This window comes from Ischnura elegans, chromosome 1 (assembly GCF_921293095.1).
Source record: "Ischnura elegans chromosome 1, ioIscEleg1.1, whole genome shotgun sequence".
NCBI classification, from domain to species: Eukaryota; Metazoa; Arthropoda; class Insecta; order Odonata; family Coenagrionidae; genus Ischnura; species Ischnura elegans.
In genome coordinates, this window is record NC_060246.1 from 142155261 (window position 1) to 142169093 (window position 13833).

The 13833-nt window shown below is 36.5% G+C and overlaps 1 protein-coding gene across 5 annotated transcripts in view; it reads right to left on the reverse strand.

The window, feature by feature from the left end:
* The window catches only part of LOC124171144 (transmembrane protein 94), a 76882-nt gene extending 63089 nt beyond the window's left edge, over positions 1-13793 (reverse strand). For 3 of the 5 annotated variants that reach the window (XM_046550301.1, XM_046550307.1, XM_046550284.1), the window contains exons 1-6: positions 13606-13793; positions 8141-8302; positions 7940-8055; positions 7674-7823; positions 1565-1701; positions 1277-1470 (exon numbers count right to left, since the gene is read on the reverse strand). In XM_046550301.1, coding sequence (XP_046406257.1) covers positions 1277-1470; positions 1565-1701; positions 7674-7823; positions 7940-8055; positions 8141-8146 — 603 coding nt within the window. In that variant the 5' untranslated portion in view covers positions 8147-8302; positions 13606-13793. The remainder of the gene's footprint in view (positions 1-1276; positions 1471-1564; positions 1702-7673; positions 7824-7939; positions 8056-8140; positions 8303-13605) is intronic. The other 2 variants (XM_046550290.1, XM_046550296.1) reach the window with 2 other exon arrangements.
* Between the last annotated feature and the right edge of the window lie 40 nt (positions 13794-13833).

Genomic DNA, 13833 nt, shown 5'->3' on the forward strand with positions numbered 1-13833 from the left:
TGATTCAAGAGAAAATGATGTGATCTCTCTCAATTCAACAGTCGCTTAAAATGATTAGGATGGTTTGATATCTTTTATCTTATTTATTATTAGTTATGCTCTCACATGGAACAAAATGGTCATAACTAATGGTTAACGTGAAAATTACAGCATATTAAAGGTGTAATAAAAAAATAAAAGTGAAACATCTATTGCTGAAAATGTCATTCCACGTACATAATCGCGACTGCATTAATGGTCTCTAGTCATCTCGGTACAATTTGCGGAGGTAGTTAGGCAGTCTGGGGGGTGTCTCCTTGGTATGAAAAGTTGAAGTTTTCATGAGATAAAGAGGTTCACTAAAAAGAGGCTGGCCTATAAATTTACATGTAAATCTGATGGGACCGTAGGGGTGGTATGAAGTATGGAGGTTTATGATGTAAAGAGGTTCACTACATAGAGGTTTTACAGCAATATAATTTCCAAGAAACAGCATACTTAGAGGGGCATGTAATCTATGGATCCACAGATACATGGAATGGTATTGAACGAAGAGAAAATAATATTTTTAATAGGTACAATGACACTCCGTTAGTCAGATGAGAAAGATAACTATCACCAACCTCAGCTCTGAATGTGTTAATTCAACAGAATATAACACTTTGAATTAAGTAAGTATTCTCATAAAGCAACAGCCGTACTCAAATTTCTGAAATGGTTACGGTATAATTTATGCAAAATGGAAAGATATTTATAGGGAAGTAACAGTTTGATACAATTCAAACCCTAAAAAATATGTCATTACCTAATTATGCAGCACAGTAGCTGGTATGAGTAGCTAATAAAGAACATACTTGCAAAACAAACCGTTAACAAAAAAGGGTCTTCCATGCAACCACCACAATTTCTTAAGATCTATGCACATAAATACATATGTAATTTCAGAAAAAATAGTCTGAACAAAACTTTATTTCATATTTTGTTCACTAATAGTTTATTTGAAGTTCTTTTTTGGGATACTAATCTTTTATATCCAAACATGACTACATAGGTTATATTTCAAATTTTAAAGTACATATGGCGTACATGCTCCATGAAGATGATGTTTTTATGAATCTCATTGGTGGAAGTTAATGAATTCCATGCATGTGCCAAAACTTTCAATATATGTATGCACCAACAAAATTCTATTTTATTCACACTACTATACAAATAAACTTAAACAACAAAATAACCACTCACCTATAAATTGCTCAGTATAACAGGAACTGAAAATGTACACATAAACATATCTAACCTCTAAAGAGACACATGTGCCAGGAGCTTGTTGGCCAGGCCTCATCAAGACAACATCTCCAGCAACTAGAAGAGCCCACGGCAAATTGACAAGATGACCATCTCTGTAGGTCCATTGCAAAGTGATACAAGGAGAATATGGTGAACAAAGGTGAGGATAGTTGTTAGAGGACCACTGCACCTTTTCCGAGGCAACTGGTAGATAAAATAAAGAACAGTTATGAAACTCTGGGCAAAATAAAAAGAAATAAAAATGAACTTTACTTTTTAGTTTATCTTTGCCGCATACCTTCCAACTGAGAGAGAATGTAACGGATTCTCTGAGGAATTTCGATGTGACGAAGCTTGTTGTCCCATGCCACCAAAAAAAAGTTTATGGCAAGAAGAATAATTATAGTCAGCCCCTGGAGTGGTAAAAAGCTGTACCTAAAATAAAGAACATTGAAAAAAATCAGTTCTGTTCTTAAAATGAAGAACATACATACATACATAGTATGTATGTATTTATTTTAAAAATATGGCCTTGATAATTTCATTGTGTGGAAATAAATAAAACCACGTAACTGTATCAAATTATGAACTATGCATATTCTCAGCAATAAAGGCAACCATCACCATTTTTTTGAGGCAAATAAAAATGAAAAACTAGCATTAAATGCTAACTAATAAAGGGAATCAAACACAAATCCACATGCCCTGAAAAATTAATGAAATCATGTTGAAGTTCTAATATAGTATTGCGATTTCCCTAAATTTTCCCTAATTTACAGTCCATCTTTTTAATTCCTAGACTATTTATAAATGACAAACCAATTGTCAATAGGGTTTTTATGGAAAAATCCAGAAAGGTATATTGTATGATAAAGGTAAGCACCATTAGTACTGGAAGTAGAAGAATAATATAAACAATAATTTAATGCATTATTGGTGAAACTACTTCATATAAAGTAAAATTACTTTTTAAATTTATTTAATGAAAAGTATTTACATATATTACATCAAGTAGCCACGTTGACATGTTAGGAATGGGAAGTTCAAATCTTGAAGAGACACCAAGATGTAGAATGGTAATGAAAAATCACCCTAAGACTTTGACTCTGAGAGCAAAGAAGATTCACCCTCATTTTTTATTATTGTTATCCCTGGTATTCCTCAACTTTGCAAAGACACTGACATTTCTAGATTTTCCAGGCGGCCATCCAGTACGAAAGCATTTATTTATTTTAAAAATTATCCTCATGGAGGCTATGAAAAAAGGTAAAAAAAAAACAAAATAAGTTTTGTTTACAGGTCATTGATAAGTAGCTCACTCAACAATACTCCTGAACAACTTACGTGTGGTCTTTTTCAATCACAAAACCTCATCCTCTGTCTATAACAGGATTCACACCAAATTACCATTTTCAATTTTCCCTGACCTTACACCAACGGAAAAAGAGTAAACAGGGATTTTATGGAAAAATTCAGCAAGTTAGTATACTCTCGTTATTACGCACAACCTTATTACAAAGTCCTCGTTATTACGAAGCAAATTGTTGTTCCCGACGAAATGGCCTTTCCAATTCATGGTAAAGGAAACGTTATTATGAAATTACGAACCTCAGTCCTGGTCCCACCGGCTACAAAATAACCTTATTACGAAGTTCCAGGAATAAGCAATGGCATTTAGGTGGATATACACTACGCTACATTATTACCATTTCGCTATGTTTAAGTTCTCCTCATGCACTGTGTGCAAAACCATGAATTATGATTCTTTCTTCAGTAGGAGACACTTCAGTATACATACAACATCATATAATAAGTTCAACAGATTCAGGCTTCAATTGGTGGAAGTTAGACATATTTAAGTAAATGAAAGATCGTAGCACTTTTCCACAAGAATTTTTAATGCGTACTACATATTAAAAATTCTTGTGGAAAAGTGCTACGATCTTTCATTTACTTAAATCATATAATAAACTTCATTTCTGAGGAATCATGGTGACCCACTCATTACCACTTGTAAATAGGATGTACAGTTAGTCCTCTTCCTACACAAATTCGATTAACGAACTTTCAGAGATATGAATACGCAGAAAAATTCAAGCGTGCCCGAAATTTAAAATTTGGCACATTTCGAGTTGGCCGATGTGACGCGGTGTGGTGTAAAGGAATTCCCACTTTGGGCATAATCTGTTAATGTGATGTAAAGTGAGGAACTGTTCAGCATTTCGCCTGTTTTTCCTTCCCGGGGACAGCGATTTTTTTCCACTCCGGCTGCGTCGCGTGTCCAGCCAGATCAGTTCGTCACAATAGTGAGTTCGCGCACAATTGTAATGCAGTGTTGCATTCTGCTGGATAACCACACTTCTCGATGCCTTGCATAGCCTTATGAACTAACAGTTCCTAAAAGAAACATTCATACGAACTTCGTTATTACGAACCTACGGTTTTTCGATCGGTACTTCATAATAACGAGAGTCTACTGTACTCTGAAATATGGTCAAGCAGTAGTTGTAGTAGATACAACGTCAAATAGCCAAGCAGGCACTCCCTGTGCCACCCATCCAGATAGTAACAAAATGGCCACCTCACTGCTCGAATGGAGCAATGCTCAGAGCATTCAAACACAATTTTCATCTATTGGCTATGCCTCTGGTGTTTTTCCCTGACCATAAACTGATCTCCCTGACATTTCCAAGACTTCCCTGACCTGTATGAACCATGAAAAGGACCTGAACCAAGCACAACAGGGCAGTATGAGGTCAGATGGAAGAGAACAAGTATGCAGGAGTGATCTGTTTAGGGTAATACAAAGTGATGTACATGAAAGGACGGAAATGAAACAATGATAAATGAAGAGCAAACTTAGTGCATTGCTCTTCATTTATCATTGTATCATTATGTTCCACAACATCTCGCCAAACACCATTGAATACAACGGAAATGAAAGGTAACTTTGGTTTTCAGAGGGGAAACTGAGTACAAAGGTCATAAACATTGATAAGTAAGTGATAGTGATAGAATTTGGATAGGAGAAATGGAAGACCTCTAACAATTGTTGCGGCCCAGTTTTACAGCTGTCTACACATCTTAAGGAAGACAAAGGGAACTTGAAGGAAATCTTAGTCGGGTATAATCTATTAATAATGGAGGACTGGAGGGGAGCAGTACAGAAAGGGAGGGAATGTTATGAAGCTTGGGTTTATGGATTGAGAGCCAAAAATGCAAAGAGAGAGGAGGCAATAAAGTTTTGCAAAAACAAAATACTACCCACCATGAACACTTGGTTCTGAACTGACAAAGATTCCCCTTTTACATACAGAATCCCTTCATTTTCTTGCAGTGCTGACAATGCAATGTCTTCAGAAGATGGCAGATTTGCCAACAATCTCTCCAGCATCTTCAGGTCCAATTTTAATATGAAGATTGTGACAGGATTATCAGCAAAAAAAATTGAAATGGATATGAGACTGTATAGGAATGGCCAGGTAGCATTAAGAGAGGAATCATAAAAGCAGTGTAAAGTAAATTAGATATATGGGGAGCTTATTATAGGAATGCATGAATCATGAAAGAAATTATAAGGAAAATGGAGGGGATAAAGAAGATGGAGGAATGTAGACACAAAACAATTCAACAGGTGGTATAAGGAATTACAATACACCATATAGATATGGATAGAATGTAGGGTAATGAATCTAATGTTGCATAAATGTGGAAAGTAGAGAGGAAGTTGAGAAAGGTGGATGGATTGCGGTCTGGGTATAAATAGATTTTGACAGCTCGATTAAGACTTATATAATGGGGTCATTCACTGAGACCCAAAGTCATAGTCATTTGGAAGAATCACAAAAATGGAAGGGAAAGATAGGTTATGACAAAAAAAATCTTCCTCATTCAGCCCTTTATACTAAATTTTTAAATAAGAAACCAAAAAAGTTGCCTCCAACTCTTCATGAGTTGGTGAGTTTGAGTTCTGGTCCATTAACTTGCTCATTGAGAACTAGTCATTGAGGGAAAGAATCGATTACAACAATGGAAACAAACATGAACCACAAGAGAACAATGTACAAGACCAAGGAGTAGCTAATTAGCAGTGGTGGCTGGGTGAAGTACGTGACATCATCAACTTTTCTACAGAACTTTTAAGGTTGCTGATTTTTTGCCTTGAATAGCTTGAGAGGTAAGCAAAAAATATAATACGAAAAAATACAGGTATTTGTTTTTAATTTTTCAAACTCTATGACAATTATCATTAAAGTAAAATTGGTGAAGGGCATATACAATGATGAATAATCATTTTCTTTTAAGAGCATGATGAATAAAATAATAAACAAATTATATAACTAGACTAGCTGACCCGGCGAACTTCGTACCGCCTAACAATCAATGAACTTACAGTTTACTTACACCATTTATAAATCAAGAGCGGCTGTATCGTTTTTAATCATGTTTAATTTATTATAATAAAATAAGGATACAAATTATATAAAAATACGTGAATGAGTACCAAAATTGCTTGCCAGAAAGACATTTTCTTTATTGAATCTACAGAGGGTGAATCGGAGCACGTTTACGCGGATTTTTTTCAACAAATTTTCTTACGTTTTAGCTTAAGAAATTTTGGGCATTATGGTTTACTAAAGCATTTCATGAAATAAAAATTATACGCATTCAGTTGTTGGCTATTTGCGTTATTAGCTGTAAAAAAATGTTTTTAGGTCCAAGTCTGTTGCATACACTTGGCCCAATCAGGGGGCAGGTTGACACGACCCCAGACCGACGCTTGACTGATGCTCAAAATCATGCAAGAAAAGCCCCTATGAAGCAGCATTCGCATTAAATGACTGAAGGTGCGCCAGTTTTAGTATCTCTGTTTGGAAAAAATGCACTGCGTAAACGTACTGCATGCGTAAACGCACCACGGTGAGCCCTACACATTCGGGTTTAATGTCTTGCGTCAAGCACCTTCTGAGAAACAACAGTTTTTGTTTTGTTATCAGGCGCAAGATGAAGCGGATGAAGCTAAATAAATATAGCGAAGCAAAGCAGTGATGCAGCGACCCCCCCCCCCCCCCAAGAGCTTAGAGAATTTTTTTATGAAAGATTTTGTTATTAATATTAGGGGGACGGATGACTAACAAACAAAACATATTTAACTATTCACACAGCCACAAAACCCACTATTTTGAGCCATTTATCTTAAAAAATGTCTGGGGGAAGTGCCCCCACACTTCCCGCTTACCTTAGCGAGTTTTCTATACCCTACAGACCCGTGGTATTAGCTGCGCCCAAAACCCCCTATCCTAGCTACGCACTTGAAGCGAAGGAAGAAATACAGAGGATGGTTTATCGACTCGTGAACATACCACGCTAAATTGACCATGAGAAAATCATGGGTTTTCATGAGCACATGAGCACAAACAACACAAAAACTGAAAGAATGACCATGCAATTTTTTAATCGTTATCACGAATGCAACACGAATTGTAAATTGAATACGTTTAAGCTCATAAAGGGCATATGAGTTGAGATCATGGAATCTACGGAATGAGGACTTCCTAACCTTTGAATTTTCCTTTGAATAAAGTTGCGTGAATCACATTCATCACCAATTTTTTTAATGATCAAACACGTTCCGTTGGATAGTTATGGTTGGTTTAGGCTTCGAAAGATCATGAGCACAGAAACTACATTTTTCTGTAAATCGTGCCTTGGTAAGCCAGGTACGTCCAAGGACTTAAAATATTCAGATAGATAGTTGGTGATTTCGTCTTCGTTTGTTACACATTTAAAAGATTCGAATCCATGCAGAGTGGGAACTATTTGAATTTACCTCGTTGCGAAATGAGTTAAAACTACTCGATTCCTCGACAGGAACACGGACATTACCGTTTGTCAACAATTGCTTGGAGATTTGTTTACAAACACGGTAGTGAAGTGTCAACTCGAGCTGGGCCACGGCTGGGCTTACAATCAGCTCGAATTAAATTTTTAAAATGTAATTTCAATTTAATTAATATTTTGAATATATTTAGTAATTAAAATGTTATATTGTTACTAAATTCAGTTATTAAAGTGGTAAAAACAAAACAAATTATTTAATTTGTAGTTTTGACCGACTTATCAATTGTTGTGTTACTATAACTCCTAAAAGCATTCCCATACGAAAGAGATGAATTTTTTTTGTGAAATTATCCTTTTTTTAATGGCCTATATGTTAACCCCACCTGAGACGAATCCAAAGAACCAAATCTCATTGAAATCGGTGCAGCCGTTCTCGAGTTATAAGTGTTCTAACTAACACGATTTTCGACTTTCTTTTATATATATAGATTAGCTACGATAACAACAGAGGAGGTACCATAGGCATTTCATCCATGGGGCTATCAGCCTCTAAACGGGATAATTACCTAGGAGAGTCACACAAAAAATATGCCAGAATGAAAACCAATCCATTGATTAAAAGTATTACAGCTGACGTCCAACAGAGAGTCGTATACTGGCTGTTAGGATCCAGCGATTCATTGATCCAAGAACCATCTTGGAATACACTCTTCCTCCTAAAAAATCAATGGGATAGGAATAATCTGAATGAGACAATAAAAATCTTGACAAAAATTAGGCTTTTTCATGCACATTTATAATCAGTAAAATTCTTAACAAAAAAGATCAAAACCTTTTGCGCTGAGATTCTTCATGTTCAAGTAGAATAGATGAAATATCTTTATGAAGTCTTTTGAGAGCTTCCTTTGTCGTCAGTCCAATTTTCACTGTTTTATCCATGAAAATCTCCTACAATAAACAAATGTTGCAAAATTATGTTCATTAAAAAGCGGTATCATATAAAATATTTAATGAATAAGACTACATTACCTACCTTCATTGCAAATCTTTTGCAACATGCCACAATAGGAATTGATCCATTTGACAAAGGTCAATTACAAAGTTTAAGTGTGTTAAATGCAGGTAGCCCACTAATTGATGGACATTACAGAAAGAAAAAAATGTGTCAAAGAAATGTTGAAAGTTCGGGAGGAATCTTTAAGTGAAAGAAGAGATAAGAAGATTAGTATGCATGCTGTGGGCACATAGAATAGTAGAATAAGCACCAAAAGACCCCCATAGAAGCCTTACTACCAAGATAACATACATTAGGTAAATGGCTTAAATCTCATACATACTTGAGTATGGAATATACGATACTTTATTCTAACATTTATCATTTATCAATTTACATTTATCGATTTAATGGTATAAGAAATCATTTATCTACCTAGAGTCAAACTCATGAGAAAATATCAGTCACAATATCTTTAAAAGAGAATGATCATAAGCCTAAAGGTATGTATAATAAAAAGACTTATTGCAATTAAATATTTGTCTTACATCAAATGTAGCGGCTACTATTGGAAAAACATGAAAATATTTTTCTACACGACCAGCATGCAGTGACGGATCTATGGAGGGGGGGGCCAAAGGGGTCCCCCCTTTGGGTATCCAATTTGAACTAGATAGAATGGTAATTTTTTTCAGACCACCACTACTGCTGGGAGATTACCCCCACTTAGTCCCCCCTTGTACCAATTGTGGATCCGCCACTACCAGCATGGTAGGTCATGGAGGAGAGTATACAACACTCATACCACCCCTGCCTTTCTACTGTTGGGGACTTGTCAGCTATGATATGAATTCCAAACTAAGCATACTAAAAATAGACAGAGGAGGAGGCTACGTTAAACCATGAAATGTCAAACAATGAGTCTTGTAAAAAGAGACCAACACCTAATATCTGATTTATATTCACTACTCCATACATGAATTGCCCAAATTTATCTTGAATAACATATTTTACAAGCTCCGCCACAGAACAGCAATGATAAAACGGGCTAAATTTGTGATTATATAGAAATGAAGATGATGTTGCATGTTTAGGGATCAGAAACAAGTGGTAGCTTGAGATGTTCAAATTTAATTTTGAGTAAGTTACAATATTCCACCATTGAGATAGGAGGATAATATTTAAACCTTTTAGATTTTACAATAGATTAAGAGCTAATGCCATTCTTTTAATTTTTTCTTAAGTCCTCCTCTACTGAAGTCATAATTATGAGAAATTCATCCCATTGATATTCTCAAAAATTTTCAGCATTTTACTCAATCATCCGCTACCTACTATCAATTCCTTTGAGCAAATTTAACAAGTTGAACTAACTGCAAACTATCCACCTCATAGCTCGCCATAATATCTACAAACCAACTTTCAAATAAACAAAATATTACAGAACAAAGCAAAAGATTTCACAGCGTATGTAGATACTATTCTTTGCCATTGGACTTCCAAGTGACCTCCACAGAGGCCTGCATAAAATCCCCTCTGTTGGCCTCTTGAATAATAGATCACTGGAGTAAATCCCAAACATAAAAAGTAGCCTACCATTACACATTGCCGGCACCAGGATAGGGGCAGGTAGTGGGTACATGGGGGGAGAGTATGAGGATTCAAGGGGAACCCTTCAGGGATACAACACACTGGGGCCGGGAACCAAGCCCGTGGCTTATACGCCCGATCACCCGAGGAGGGGCTGGAGAGGAAGGGAAAAGGAAAGAGGCGCCGCCGCGATAGGAGCCCGTCGACGCCTCTGGGATAGGATAGGAGCGGAAGGAACGGAACACCTCAACTCTATAGAAGCGAGGAGGGCCCTACTATACGCAAAACCCAGCAAGCCATTAATATTCTAACGATCTCGGAGGATCATTCTATGGGGAGGAATGATTCAACGATCAAATCGTTAGATGGTATGTGGGGGAGTTACCTCTCAAAAGTAGTGGGGGTTTGAACAAAATTACCATTTTCTCTAGTGTAAATTGGATACCCAAGTCCCTCTCTGGATCTGCCACTGGATTTTAACATACCAAAAGTATGTAAAATAGGCCCAAAGTTTAGAGCTAATTTGTATTTCAATTCGTTAATGCAGGTAAATATATCAGAAAATATAACTAAATACTTAGCCCCCCCATAGATTCGCTACTGCCATTACACAAAATCCCCTAACATATTTAGTTTCAATTCCAAACAAAAATGCCTGCCCTTAACAAAAAATGGAGAACATAAATACATATAAGCTACCATAATAACCCAAAATGTTCTACCTATTACATGCACCAACTTAGTCACCCCATTAACACGCATGCCCACAAACACAAAAACTGCTCAATGACATTAGATCTTAGGTCAATCTTTGCCACACATTCTTTCATAAGGTCATTTCTTCAATGGCATTAACACAGGCAGGGGTGCTGAGTTCAAGGGTGTATTGGGTCATAAAGCAATGTCCCTCTACGAATCGTTGTTTGCTGGCATAAAATGCCTTTTCAGTCAGGTTTGTCTCCATAGGTGCAAAGAAATGTACAGGAAAACTTCATTCATATATACTATTACTTCAAAGTGTAAGTATTTCAAAATTTCAATCCACTAGAAACATACACCATAAACCAGATTATCCTCCTTAAATATAGCAATTAGTTCTCTCCTAAACAATAAATGTTTAGCAATATTTTAAATAGAATAAGATAGGTAGCAGCTAGCCTCAACAAGAAATTCAACCACAATGATGAAGATAAAATGGATAGATTGTGTGAGTAATGAGGAAGATCTGAGAAGAGTAGTAGAGGAGTCCTTTCATAACCTTAGGAAGAATGGGACAACTTAATCGGCCACACCACGAACGGTCTGATGAGAATCATAATTGAAAGACAAGTGGAAGGGACGAAGAGCAGAGGATGGCCTTGGATGAGATATATAGAGCAGGCGATGAAGGACGCAAAGCAGAAGAATTATGTAACTGTTAAAAGATTAGCTGATAAAAGAATTCAGTAGGGAGCAGCACGAAACCAATACTGGTATTGAAGACTGATGATAATGATGAAACAAAAAATAATCAAGCACCCAACATGAATTGAAAAATGAGTGCAGTAAAATGCAATCAACCAGACAAGTGTGACGACGACCTAGGATGGGCTCACGAGGTTACTCTCCCGAGGGCCAGGTCTGTAAGTCTTCACTTTTTACCTGGAAACCTCGGGAGAGAAAGGACTGTGGAAGGAATAGGAAAGGATAGGAGGTGCCACTGCAATGAGAGCTCGATAATGCCTCCAGGGAGAGGATAGGAATGGAGGGGAGAGGATAGGGAATCCCAACGCCGTCATTGGAATGGCGGGGGCCACTACTAGCGAAACCATAATTTATTGTTTCTACAGAAAGGAAAGATTTCCCCATGAGGAAGAGAAACTCCATGATTTCCTGTAAATAATCAACCAGACACTGACATTTTTTTAAGTATCCCCCTTCAGAAATTTTTCCTTAGAAATTTACCTGCCTTGAAAATTTTACCCTTCGGACATAGCCGCTGGACTTCAGTGAAAAGCATTCGCACAAAGGACAGGAAAAATACCGCTGACTCAAAAAGCTGGAGAGACTAATGCCGCAACTCTATCCGGAACCTGCCTTCTATCTCTCCCGACTCTTAAATAGCAGTCCTGCAGATGAATACATGGGTTTCTGGGAGTCCAGCAGAGTGATGTTCTGACCCATATTTCTCATTTATCATTCCTGAATGTTGGTTTTTACTACTTGTTATTAAGCTTTGGATATATATTGACTAGTTGATTTTTCTAATTGGTTTTGTTTGTCTTTGTGGAATTTTCCCTCATTTTGGGTCAGCAACAGGTGGAAAGAGTTATTCTTCCCAACAGTGCGAACATTTGTAACTTTCGGTTCAAAAAAGTTTCGCCAGAAACTTATGAAGAAAGTGTCAGTTATGGAAAAAGTTTACTATAAAGCAGAAAAGAGCCTATGGACATGGAGAGAGGTTGGAAAAAACTTATCTCTTTTTGTTGCTGCATCCCAAATAATTGACTGTCTATACTTAGGGATCCATTCAAAATAATCTCATAGAAGAATATCATGGGATGGACTGACTTCTTTGACAAGTGTGACATTCATGAAATCTATTTATCAATACACCTGCTGGTCGAGGGGCAAGAGAATTACTTCATACAAGAGATTGCATGTATAGCCAAGAAAAGATTCCTAATGTACAAGATAAAAAGGCTAGATAAGGATATGCCAAAGAAAGGAGAGATTTTAAATTAAATGATTTTTAACAAGCCCTCCCCACCACTGCAAACTTCCTCATCATTAACTCTGTTGGGAAAATTCTTTTCACTAGGAGACTCAATCTTGCAAATGCTTCCCTAGTCATGAGGAAAGAGTTTTCCATCCACTATCCCACCATCCTAACATTGCTCTCACTTGAGTGCACCAAACCCCTCCCTCTCCACTCCACCCATCATCTATTCCCCCAACTTTGCTTACAAGCAGTCCCCAAAACCAATTGTATTTGACAATATATAAAATTTTATTTCAACCAGTGAACCAGATAATGATGCTAAGTATCGAAATGCACTGCGCCAATAACATTAACTGGATCCAAACATTGTTATGCTCAAATCATTCATTCAAATGAAATTCTACGGAGTTCGGCCTGAAATAATAGCATAAATGCTAGCTTAATTATTTAGATCATTGAGATTCTAAGTACAAATACATATCCGTCATAGTGAGTGCGAATCCGACATCTTTTCTAACTACATGCTTAAGAATATCTACCCCATGATGCTTCAAAATTTGATATACGTATCCCTACAGCTGAGAATTCAAGATATGTCACATTATAAAATAATTCGTAGACATTTAATGTGAAAATTTTCTAACAATACAAAAGAATATCATCACTCTTTCCCATAGCAGCCAACAACAAGTCAAGAAACATTTACTACTTCTCATTGGAGCTATTGACGCTTTCCAATCTGTGAATATTGCTTTTACATGAATACGCCACGAAATTAAAATAAAATTTGAACTCCTTTGACAAATGTAGACAATGCGCTGATGTCTCAATTTATTGCAAAACTGGAACACTGACAATATCGAACATAAACTTGTTCAATACCTAGCAGGAAAAATTAATGATGAACAGTATGTTGGGAAAAATAAAAACCAATAAACACCACAGATATTGAGACTGGGCTACAATAAATTTAAAAATGGTAGAGGTCTAGGAAAACTTCAAAGCAAACATACAAGAAGTGAGAGATCTCTTTACAACGAAATTTTTTGTGTACATATAGGATACTAAATTATAGGTGCACGAACATAGTATAATTCTTCATATTTTTATATCTTTATCGATACTTTTGGTTATTTTTTCGTAATAGAATACAAATGACGGGAAATTCACAGAAAGGAAAGCTCTTCAGATATAAAATACAATAGAAACAAACCTTGATTGATATATGAGAGACAGATATTGGGTTCCAGGGTAACTACTCGCGAAATCTTCATGCCAATAACATAAAGAAAAGAGGCTTCATATTTTCCCGACCTCCGCCAGATCACTTGGTAAGCAAAAGATCTCACAACAACACAAAATCTGAAGAAAGCATTTGAAATCTAGCTAGTTTGGTCTGCTTCACCCGAAGCGCATCACCAAGTTCATTTGATTTCGAAGT